The following is a 12,686-nucleotide window of genomic DNA, read 5'->3' on the forward strand; positions in this document are numbered from 1 at the left end:
CCTTTGTAGCAGGAATGCCACAGGCTTGACACTCCTAACCCAGTGCAACTAATGCTTCTTAACCATGGGCAGGTCTTTAATGTGGATATTTCTTCAGTTAAAAGTGAAGGGTAAGAGAGGTGATTACTGCTGGACATGGGGGTGCTTTGTGTTTTTGGTTATGGAGGTGCTGAAAAAAATCCCTGGTATTTAGTCTGCAGAGTCATGGTGTGCTCTGCACTCTTCTAGTTCAGGTAATTTTGGTTAAAAAAAAAAAACCTTCTTCTGTCTTTCTCTGCTAGCTGCAGCAGTTAGATATAGATATATACCTAATTTTTGAATGTCATCTTTAAGAGTTAAACTCCTTCTGAGCAGGAGCCAGCTTGCAGTTTAGAGTGATGCTGTCAGAACATTTAACGGTATTTTAATTTTAGCTTGAGCCAGCAAAACTTGGAATATCATATTCCAATGCAAATATAAAGAAAGCAATAAAGGAAGGCAAACAGACTCTTGTGTAAGTAGATTCTAGATCACAAAATGTTTGAAGATAAATACCCAGTACAAGACATAATTTGAAAGCTTTTTGATAAAATCTCAAAAATGTTAGAGAACTCATCGCTCTAGTAATGTTGTGAATGCTTGTTTATACGTAACATTTAAAGACTTAATTTATGTTATATGTAATTTTTTCAAGTCGGATGTTAGATTATTAAACTGTAATAATATCCTGTTTCAGTACATAATGTTACTTAAAATAAATAAAAATCACAATTTTCTTTTATAGTATAGGTTTTTCATAACTGTAGTTTCCATTTATCCCTTTCCCCTTGCCTCATTTAAAATTTTTTTCTGTATTTCTTTCATGTCTGTTTTCTGATTGTCCATTTTTTTGCCTTCATCAGAATAATCCAAACATCCATTAACATTGCTATGTTTAAATGGCACTGGTTCTGTAATTGGCTGACTCCATTATGAATTTTCCTCACTGTGTGGTATGGGCCCGTGATTGCAGCAGTCGCTCTAGCATATTTTCAAGAGATTATTGTCTCTCAGTTGAAAGGTTTTAACTGGCTGTGTCCTGTTTCTCACAAACAGAAGCAGTTTCTAGATTGCACTGCTTATCATATCTTTCAATTACATGTTGGAAGTACATGATTCTTTTATGCTTCTGCTGTTGCTTTTCCTAGGATAGATTCACATGAGAAGAGGATGAGTTGGCTCCATGTGGGAGCTGGTGACAGGAAGTATTCATATGTTTTAAAATTATAGAGTAGTGAGAGAAGAAGCACTACAAGATGCATAGGTTTAATATTTATTCTAGTATACTCCTAGCTCTTAGTAATGTGTAGAAAGGTTCCTTTCTAACCACTCTATGTGTCTACTAAGTTAAAGGTCTGAAAAAAAAATAGAGATGATTAACTATTTGGAAATCCACTCTTAACTGTAAATGTGAGGAACCTGCCTCAAATCAGTTGTCTGAGAATATTATCTGATGCTCAAAACAAATCATAAGCTTAGTTCAGTATTGTGAAATTAGATATTAACCAAAGAGGCAATTTACCTGTATTTATCTCTGTTAGAATCTAATTTGCAGTATGGCATTTTTGTATAATGGGTGGGAAGTGTTTCAATAAAGCTATTGAAAAGTACTGTGCTTTTTGATGCTAATTTTTTATTATGGCAAATGAAAATGTTGGAATTATAGTAAGAGTAGTTTTTTATATGTTTGTGACAGAATATTAATAAATCTATTTGAATTTTTTGACTTTGTTTCTACCTCTAGCCTCAACACTCCACCTGGAACAAAAATTAAGCTTTCAGGAATTGTTGAAGTGAGAAATGGATTTTTGCTGTTGGATGACAGTAACACAGCAGTTCTTGGAGGTGAAGTGGAGCATCTTATAGAAAAGTGGGAATTACAAAGGGTGAGGTAACACCACTAGAAATGCTTGTCTTACAAGTTGCATATTACATTCAAAAATGTCAAGCTTATTCTGTTGATTGTGAACTTTTGTATAATGAACTTTTAGAACTGTACTGTCCAAATAGTTTTAGGGATGCAGCCAAATGTATGCTAGTAGGTCGTATGTATAATGTTGCAAATTCAAAAATTACAAGTGATCTTTGCATGGGAACTGATTCCTTTCTGCAGGGATATATTAAATTTATGTTGGTAAATAGTCATGGGTGGTATTATGTTGATAGTCATGGCTTTCTTAAACATTGTGCTTGTTACCAAAATACTATGGAGTTCTGCCTTTTACAGTTACTGTCTTCAGACTGTGTCTTTTTGAGGCAAAAATAATAGAATAAATGTACAGAAAGCCTTGAAGTTGGTAACGTTTGGAATGAGCCCTGTACCCCAAATTTCATCAGTACTTTAGGTGAATTGTGGTTACAAAGTCAAATTGAAGATTTAAAATTCTTCCAACAAGGCATAAAAATGTGTAAGCTCCTTTACTTTGGTTTCTGTCCCAGTAGAACAAAAGTGGCTGCAGGAATATTTTTTAAAACATTTTCTCACAAACAGGTGCAAGTTCCTAGGGCAGGATTTGTAACCCTACTACCATTCGTCCCAAATATTTGCCAGATTAACTATCACTACTGCAACCACGCACATCTCTGTATTTTTACACCCACATCTCTGAAAGAGAATAGCTGCTTATGGACATGATGGTTAGTTCGGTAGGAAGTACTCATTTTATTGTTGTTCCTGCTAAGTTGGGCTCAGTAATTTTTGTTAGAGCTAGCCTTCTTTGGTGTTTGATTGGACTTCATAATTTCCAGCAAACTGAGCCAAAATTAATTTGAATTTTAGAGTTATGCATTCTAGTAGATTCTGTTTGTCATCCTTCAGCCTTTATAGCTAAAATTAAGGTTTTTTTTAAAACACAAAAGCATTCCTGGTTTTAAATGAAGCTTAAAGAAGGTTCTGGCAGAACCATCCCATTTCGTGATTTTTATTCTTACTTAGCATTAAGTCTTGTGAGTTCTCTTTTCAGTTAAAGAAGGTAGATGGGGCAGAATAGAGAACACAGAGCTAACACTTTCTTAAGAATTCACAAGACAAGAATAGAACTGGTTTGCTTTCTTGGTGACATTTTAAATAGTCTGTTTTCATATTTCTTCTACCTGGACTTCAACAGATAAATTTTGCTTTATACTTCATAATTGGTTTTTGAAATCATTGTCAATAAATAACTTGGAACAGACTCTATTTACATAAATAAAAAAAGCAAAGCATTTAATAACCAAAGGTTTGCTGCTGACTACAACTTTCAGCACCTGTTAGCCAGCTCTCTTGGCTGTATGCAGTATGTGTAACAGAGTGGTAGCTGTCACTGATTTGCTCTGGTAAGGTACAGAAAGTTAACTATTGCCTGCTGCTATCCCCTCAGTGCCCTGGTTCTCAAACTTTTGGAGTTTGTCAGAGTATTTTCTTTTTCTTGTTGACCAGCTCATAGCACATGAACGTGGCCATGTCAGAAAAGCTGTGGGTGACAAGGAATTAGTTTGGACAGGTGAACCATGACCACTGGAAATTGTAGTTCCAGTTCTATATCCAGACTGACAGCTTGACAGATAGGGCTCAAACAAATCTGTAGAAGCCACATGCTACATGGTAGCAGTTTCCCTATGAACTTGATGCTTCAATCCTGTTCAGAAAGGTTTGTAGAAGAGTAGAGCTGACAAATAAATATAATTGCTAAAATATCTGAGAGATGATAAGGACATTGCCACTCCTTGTCTAATCTTGTCATGGAAGCTTGAATAAAATGCTGAATTGTGTTTGCATAAAAAGACATAAAACTTTTATTTGTGTAACTATTTCAAATTACTTGTTTTGAAGCTAGTTTTTTATTTTTGGTGGCAGTTTTATATTTTGTCTCCACTAGGAAGTCTAAGATGTGTAAATTTGGCTTCCTCTGTAGGTGATGAAATAAGGGGGTTTTATACTTAGCATAAAGTTAGTGTTGTTATGCCAAATTGCATGAAACTTTAGAATAAAAGTTGTCTATTCTGTGTTAAGGTATTGCCCTTGCACCTACTTGTCAGCTTCTACTTGTTCAATTGTATTACTGTTTTGTTCCATTCAGAGCAGTGTTTGAAATGCTTTCAGGAAGAATCAAGTTTTAGTAATAAAAGACTCATAATACAAAGTAGCATATGTGGAGTGAATGTAGTATTATCACACTGCATGAGGAATAAATGTGCTCTTGTAGATTCAATTTTATCATAAGGTAAATTCTTGCCTGAGAATTTCAGGTCATTTTAAGTGTCTCTATTTAAGAGACCGTAAATAAATAAGGAAGGAGTGTAAATGAGACTGTTACTGTGAGATTTGCCTTTCTAGATTATTTGGAAGTATGAGGTGAAGTGTTGTGGACATCTTTAAGAAAAAATACACTTCCAAATAATTACTGCTTTGTGGTGTTTCTCATTGCTTTGTGATGTTCTGGTGGTGACTGATGTTCCAAACATGAAGGATCAGTATCTGTATGATGTTGCTGGTACCCTTCATATGTGGGAAGAGTATTTTGTATTGCTATTAAACAAAACACCAGACAATATGTAAGTGAAGTCTGAAGCAAATCTGCTGAGGTGATTGGTGAGACTGTTTGGTAGGGTCTTAAACTTTTTAAACTTAGAGTTACAGTTCATCTAAAAGTAAAGCTGTTTAGTATACTTCAAGATTTTTCTGTTTTGGTGAAGGTGAGGCTAAATACTGAGGTTACAACATGGGAAAAGAAGTGGTTTTAGGTGTACTTCAAAATACATGTATAAAGAAAGACAAAGGTACAATAATACATAATATCTACCAATCTTATATTGTAAACCTTAGTTTCTTAAGAGATTCTCTAGGAAATATATTTTTAGTGTTATGATGCAAGTAGACCAAAAAAGGTAAAAGAAGTACATTATATGTATTTATAACAAAGTTTATTGTCAATGGTAGTTACTGCTGGGTTATGAGGAAATTTAATTGTAAGCTGAAGAAGATTGCGTGTGTTGCCAATTTGCTTTTTATTTGGTGCCATGTGAAACCTGGTTTCTAAAGCAGCTGCTCTCACTTCTCAGCAGAGAGTGCTCCTTTAGAAGAAGGTTTCAGATCATTAGAATTCTTTCATTGTGGATAACAGTTTTATGCAATAAATTGTTATGATTCAAAATTCATGTAGGTAACTGATAGTAAATAGGCAGTCAGTTTATAAGGGCTTTTTTTGCCATTTGTCCAATTGCACATTTGAGCAGTAGATTGGAACAGTCTTTTTCTTCTATGTGATTCCTTGATTCTGATTTGGTAAAAAAGAAAAAAGTGTAAATTCAGCTTGCTCTTCCTGATTATAGGACACGAGGAATTAATCCGATGCTTGAGTTCTTGTCTAGCCTATAATTATTTCTTTTAATTATAATTTGATTCAGTATGGGAGTTCATTCCAAAATTGTCTGCATTTCTCTAGGTACAAACAAGCAAACAAACAGAAATGCCTGAGTGGTGCAGGGTTTATTGCACCTGGAGTTCCTGCTCTGGGGAAGTGAAGTGGCTTGGCCATGAAATCCTTGTTCTATGTGCTGCTTCAGTTAATAGCTACAGGGAGGTGTGAGCATGCTGCAGTCATCAGCCCTTGGCTAGCTTGTATTTCTAAGGCAGCATTTTAACTGAACTGGTTGAAACTAAAGCACAAAAATTTTATGATTTCTGCACTTCTAAGTGCTTTTTTTGAATAATTTATTGAATACTTGATCAGTGTTTTTTGCTCTAAGGTATGAGAAAAAGGATTATTCTTTTTCTTCAACCTTGAAAGGAATTAATAGCTATAAATGATTTAGAAAACAGTCTTTGGCTCCTGAATAAAAGTAGTTAACTTGAAAGGAATAGACCAAAAGCTTTAATTTGGGTATGTATTAGCTAAATTAATCTATTACTTAGTTTAAGAAATTCTCAGATAACATAGTGGCCTAAAGCTTGTGTTTATACTCCATTTCTCACATGATGGATTAAAATCAATTCTACATCAGGTTAATAAATATATAGGTAAATGTCATATATAACCTTAAGTAATTAAGGCTGTCTCTGACAACAGAGAATGTATGTAGTCATGCATGCATGTCTGTTGGGAGAAAAGGACAGGAACAAATTAAGCTGATAAAAAAGATACATTATAGGAAATGCAATTTTAACAGCATTGAGGACCTGTTCTTTTTTTTCTTAGTACACAGCATTTTGTTTCCAGCGGTGGCAAAAAGGGGATCGTTTTTAGGGAGAGATCCCAGTCTGAGCACTTATACGGCCTTGCCATGCAGAATTACTGTATTATATCAGGGGATACAATTCTGATTAGTCCTTTCTGTGTTTGCTTATGCGTGGGATGATGAATTTCACATAATGGTTGAGGATGGAGGTCATCTGGCTAATGAAGGCCACCTACAGCCAATTGTCTAGGACAGTGTCCTGGCAGCTTTTGAGTATCTCTAAGGATGGGGACTCCCCAGCCTCCCTGTCTCAGTCACTCTCACAGTCAAATAAGTGTTGTGTGATGGAGGGAATCTCCTATGATTCAGTTTCTGTCCACTGTCTCTGTCATCTTACTGGGCACCACTGAAAAGAGCTTGTCTCCATCATGCAGATTGATAAGTTCCCCCTGAACCTTCCCTTTCTAGGCTGAATTGGTCCAATCTCTTTTTAAAGGTGCTGTGTGCCTTTACAATCTCTACTGGCTGGAATTTCATTGGACATTGTATGAAAAAACATCTGTTGCCTAAATGTGTTGTGCTTTGTGCTATTAGTGTAGATTTTGATGTATAACTGGATTTTCTACATGTGCTCTATGTGCCTTAGTAATTATGCTAAATTCCATAATTTTCTTTGTTCCTCTGCCTCTCCTTCAACCCTCTTCTTAACTTAGGTGACCCAAGATTTAAAAATATTAATTTCTTTTCTGCTGAAAATACCCAATTTGCAAGTTTCACGTTCTTTCTGAAATAGAGACACTTATCGTATAATCTGTTTTCTGTTTGCAATTTATTAATTATCAATTTTCTTTTACAGAGTTTGGCAAAACACAATAGGAGTAACATTGGAACAGAAGGTGGCCCTCCTCCTTTTGTACCTTTTGGGCAGGTATAGTGTACTTTGTCACTTCATAAAAGTACCTGTATTATATCGATGTACCTTGTTCCAGTTAGGTATAGGCTGTCAAAACACCTTAGATCTTGATAGCCTGGATATAAAAAATGTGCCTGTTAAAAAACAAAACCAAAACTATGTTAATCCTGTCTCTTTGTTATGCCTGTTTCCAGTAACATTTTTCCTCTCAATTTCAAACTCAACTTTATTTAGTGTATGGAGCCTTTGATTTTGCTAGTGAGATTGTGTCAGCACTTATGCAGTCTCTCCTTAAATGCCAAAGAATTTGGCAAGGATCAGGAAATTTCCAAGAATCGTTGTGATTGCAGCATGATGTCTAGTTTCATCATGATGTAATACATCATGATGCGTATTCTTTATCTGATGGTCTGCTACTCTAATGGAATAAAACTTGGGTGGGTGTTTTTCAGATGAGAGCAGGCAGAAGAGTAATTAAACATTTCTTTTGTATTTTCAGAAATGTGCATCTTATGTGCAAGTGGATAGCAGAGATCTTGATCGCAGAAAGACTCTGCAAATGACAAATACTGTAAAACCTGTTGCGGACAATGATGAATTTGAAAAGCAGAGAACAGCTGCTATTGCAGAAGTAGCAAAGAGCAAAGAGGTTAGAATGCATGTGTTGCAGCATTTTACTTACCATGATTGATATTTTCTTGTCAAGTATTTGTCTCTTAAACGACAAATGCTTTCTGATATTTGCCTGTGTATAATTCTACCCCTGTATCTTTAAAAAGATGAATCAGACTTAGAGTCCTTTTGAATTGATGACTATGTTCTTATTTTAATAAAGGTACTAAATGTATCATAATGTTTTATTGTAGATACGATTTTGCTACCACTACTAAAAAATGAAGGGTGTACAATTTTGCTAATAAGATTTAAGTAATAAATGCAGGTTATCAATTTTCATCTGTTCTTTTTAATTCTCAAAACCCCCATAATTCGCTAAACTCAGTCTGAAAAAATAGCCAGGAAATTTAGTTCTAATGTGTCAGGTTTTTATGTTGTCCTTTGGTCTTCTTTTTAGTTTATTTCTCAAAGTGCTTAGTAAGTTGTAACAGCTAGAATTATATACCCATTTTACAACCTCATTTGGGCACAGGGGAAAAAACTCCTGACTAATAAATTCATCTTTTTCTCTGTGTATGTAAATTACTGCTTTATTTGTTGACCCAGACCATAATCAAAAAACTCAAAAAACCCACTGCAGCAAAAGTTTCTACTTTTTCTACTAGCTAAATATTTTCATTATTTCTGTTTGCTGAAATGTTATTTTGTGCTTATCTAAAGACCAAGACATTTGGAGGAGGTGGTGGTAGTAGCAGAAGCAATCTCAGTGTGAGTGCTGGAGGGAATCGAAACAGGGAACTGTTCCAGAAAGAGAAGATAGCAAAACCAGAGGGGAAGAATGAAGGCGTCTACCGAGAACTGGTAAGATGGAAGACTTGAATGGAGTCTTGAATGTGTAAGATTAAAAACAAAACCCCAAATATTACAAGAAAAAAATCAAAATACCTTGAGGAATGATGACTTTCCTTTCAATTAATTTTCAGGTCTGCTTAGAAAACTCTTTGTGCTTTTGTACCTTACTGAGCTAGCTGTGAATTTCACTGTGATTCTGGGCTACACATTTATTCAGTAAAATTTAAGTATGTATCTCAGAGGTTAGATTCCATTAGGCTTGGGATTTTGTGGGTTTTTTGCAGGGTCTTGATATGGCTATTTTTGAACCTGTAGACAGAGTGTTATATTCATGGGATTCCAGTTAAGAATGTTTTTGATGGCAGCTGTTGAAGTAAATGGGTGACTGGTATGATTTTGGTGCAGGTGCATTGTTTTTTCTGTACTTAATGCTTTTTGATTCCTGTTTTGACTTTTTGTCATCATGCTCTATGCAGTTTGGAATAATGGAGCCTGCATTTCTGCACAAGTAGATTGTTTGCATTTCTTTGCTTTCTTCTGTAAAATCTTTAGCCAATTATGTTTTATCCATATTTTAAGAAGTAAGTGGGTTTTGCGTTGTCTGCAAAAGCTTTGAAGGGGTTCAAATTGGAACAGATGGCTAGTTTTAATGCCCATATTGTTTTGAGATATTTCTTTTAGTTTTCATATAGACTAGGAGAATTTGTGCTTGAAGGCCTGTAGTAGTAGAACTGGAAGCTAATGAATTAAAAATCATACTATTAAAAAAAAAATCCCTTGATTACCTGCTTCTTTTGAGCTTATATGTAGAGATTTTATATAAAAGTAAAATATTGTTTCAATTAAAAATAAAAGAAAAATTAATGTAAAATCTGGTGTGTTTATAGAGTATTGTATTTATTATTTTTGTTTGTACCTTTTATTTCAGGTTGATGAAAAGGCTCTAAAACACATAACAGAGATGGGTTTTAGCAAAGAAGCAGCAAGACAGGCACTTATGGATAACAGTAACAGCCTGGAGGCAGCATTAAATTTTCTTCTGAACAACAGTAAACAGAAACCCATTCAGGGACCACCACCTAGAGGTAAATCTTGCAAAGAGATGCTTTAAAACTGTTTACAAGCCAAAAAATTTGTGTGGGGTGGATTACTAATGTAGTTACAGAAGGACATATTTGCATGTTTTCTTCCTGCAAGTTAGAATGCATTGCAAACCTGAAAGCAAATCCCTAAGAAAGACTTCTGTGTATTACATTCTTGTCAGAACTTTTGAGTTGGAACTCAGATGTGTAATTAGCTTTAAATGGGAAATGTGTATCCTGGAATCACAGAAGAACATGGGCTGGAAGGGACATTGAAGATCATCTTATTGCACCTCCCCCACACCCAGCTCCCAGACAGAGAGGCCACCCACAACACCAGCTTGCTCAGGGCCCCATCCAGCGTGCCCTTGAACACTTCCAAGGACAGAGCATCCGTTGCTTCTCTGGACAACCTGTTCCAGTGCCTCATCACCCTCATAGTAAAGAATTTTTTCATCACATCCAATCTAAATCTCTCCAGTTTGTAGTTTGAAATTGTTCTCCCTTGTCTTATCACTGCCTTTCTGTTACAGAATTTTTTAAAGACAGAAAATACAAACATTTTGTAAAGCAAATGAAGGCATGTTTGTGCTTTTTAATTTTTATTGCCCATTCTCAAAAAGCCTTTCATGCTTACAGGTAAGGGGAAGGGCCGAGGCCGAATAAGACCTGAAGATGAAGAAGAGCTAGGAAATGCCAGACCATCTGCACCAAGCACACTGTTTGATTTCTTGGAATCCAAAATGGGTACTCTAACAGTAGAGGGTGAGTTACTGAAATTAATGTATCTAGAACAAATATTGGATAGTGTAGATTCATTTTTCCTAACTCTAGTCATCCAAAAGTTGATTCCTAGAACTTCCTCCATGGTCAGTCATTAAAAAAACAAAGAGTGCTTGGAAAATTATTCCTCTCAAGAAAGGCCAAATAAGTTGCTCTGTGGTGATTAGATGTTTTAAAGTTGGTAACTTGAAATGAGGTGACATAAACCACAATTTGTTAATCTGACTGAATTCTTCCTGAATCGTGAATCTTTATTTATGACATCATAAGTCTTCACTGTATTTATCAAAAATCAAAATATTCAAATAAGTAACTTTTAAATACACCAGCATTCTGCATTAGCTGATGCAGTTTTGTAAACTGGTCAGGTAGTGAATATAATCACATTTTCAGAAAGAAGATACTTGAGATATTTCTTGGCAACTCATTTTACTTACCAAAGATGCACTGGATTTCTTATGATGACTAGAAATGAAAACAGTGGTAGTGTTTTTGGCTTACACTGCAAACATTGATTTTGCTTTGGATACATTTTGTGCTTATATTGAGATATTACAGAAGGCTTTTATGTTTGTCTGAAAGACATTTAAAGGAAAATAAAAGAAATAATCCCTGAGGGTTATATAAATTTCTTATTGTCAGTGTTTTATAGTAAGTAGGTAATAGTAGTTTATCAAGACTTGTGAAATGAGTGAATTGCTTTTTTAAAATGATAGTACTGATTGCTTAGGGATACTTATGATCCTTTGGTTTTAGTGCATGTATGTAGACAATAAAGCATAGTGTTTGTTATGTGAGTAAAAAGCTAGATATATTTATTACATTTACTTCAGTTTATAATCTTCAATATTGTGTTTTAAAGATAAATACACATCACTTTTATGGGTTTTTTTCTTCTTAAATGAAAATAAATGATTGCATAAATGTCATAAGAAGAAAGACATAATTCTGTTAAAAATTTTTAAAGGTTTTATACTCCTTGAGTTACTGAAGGTTCTGCCATATTTCCTGCTATGACACACAGGGTTTTTGTTTTTATGGTTTTATCACTATGTTGGTTTTTCTCACTTTATCTGAGTAATCAATATGTAATCCAGTGTACTATTCCTGAACCATACTTTCCTTAAAAAAATCCAAACCTAACTTGTTAGCATTTTGAAGAGTTCAGAAAGTGTTGTGATTATTTTGTGAAATTCTTTTCAATCTTTCTGCCTTTTTCTTTTCTGAAAAAAATAGATGTTGTACTTTGTAAGGCTTTGAAGTGGTTGCTTAGTTTCATGTTCTTAGCTTTTATTTTCCTTACTGAGTATAGTCCATAGGATTGCATCTCTGTTTTTATGCCAGGTTTTAGTTTTGCTTTCAGAGTCTTTTAAATGGATATTTCAAGAAATACATAGGCATGTGGTTTTTTTTTTACTTTCAAAAGTGATTTTTTTACTTGCCAAATTGGAGAAAAACTCTGCAGTCTGATGAATTCAAACACATCCTTAAAATCATATATTAAAAGTTAATTTTCTGCCATTTGATTCCCTCTGCCTTTGAAAATAATTTCATTTAAATTCTTAATTATTAGTTGTCTTAAGTTCCACTCAAACTGAGATGACAGGAGTTTTAGAAGTATTTGCTGAGTGATCTGTCTGCAGTGACCATACTTGGCACTGTGAACTCTTCAGTCATGAAGTCTGCATCCAAATGTCTGCAGAAAACAGGATATATATACATACATATATATACACACACACACATATATATATATATATGTATGTATGTATATATAGTACCTCCTATATATATGTATATATATGTAGTACCTCCTAAATTTAATTTGATCCTGTCATCTATGAGCAGTAGAGAAACATATTTTCACTTAGAATTAGAAAAGTATTTGGTCAGAATTGAAATGCACATTGGACAAACTGATGGAAACAACTCAAATATGTAATGTTACTAAGCTAAGAATGTCTCTTCATTGATTTTCCTGCACAGTATTACACTAAGGAGTGCCCAGGCTGGCAGGTTTTTCTCCTTTTTTTTTTTCACCAAACACTGTATTATACCACATATAAAAGAAGATAGATAGATTGTTCTGCAGTATTTCTGGCACCTTGCTGTCCTGCATGGTCTCTAAAATCTCATATTGTTTTTTAGGTATTGAGAAAGAAAGAGGTTTTTATAGGGACAGTGGTTTTGAATATATGAGCAAGTCCCTACTATTACATGTTTGTGTATGATCAGGAGCAGATGATTACCTGGAATGGCCATATTTA

At 34.6% G+C, this 12,686-nt stretch overlaps 1 protein-coding gene across 2 annotated transcripts in view; it reads left to right on the top strand.

Annotated features, from left to right (window-relative positions):
* Positions 1–12,686, top strand: part of TDRD3 (tudor domain containing 3) — a 96,369-nt gene that overhangs the window by 49,104 nt on the left and 34,579 nt on the right. For both annotated transcript variants that reach the window (XM_059493361.1, XM_059493362.1), the window contains exons 5-10: positions 1,763–1,904; positions 7,031–7,102; positions 7,587–7,736; positions 8,423–8,563; positions 9,483–9,639; positions 10,276–10,401. In XM_059493361.1, coding sequence (XP_059349344.1) covers positions 1,763–1,904; positions 7,031–7,102; positions 7,587–7,736; positions 8,423–8,563; positions 9,483–9,639; positions 10,276–10,401 — 788 coding nt within the window. The remainder of the gene's footprint in view (positions 1–1,762; positions 1,905–7,030; positions 7,103–7,586; positions 7,737–8,422; positions 8,564–9,482; positions 9,640–10,275; positions 10,402–12,686) is intronic.

This window comes from Ammospiza nelsoni, chromosome 2 (assembly GCF_027579445.1).
Source record: "Ammospiza nelsoni isolate bAmmNel1 chromosome 2, bAmmNel1.pri, whole genome shotgun sequence".
Lineage (NCBI taxonomy): Eukaryota > Metazoa > Chordata > Aves > Passeriformes > Passerellidae > Ammospiza > Ammospiza nelsoni.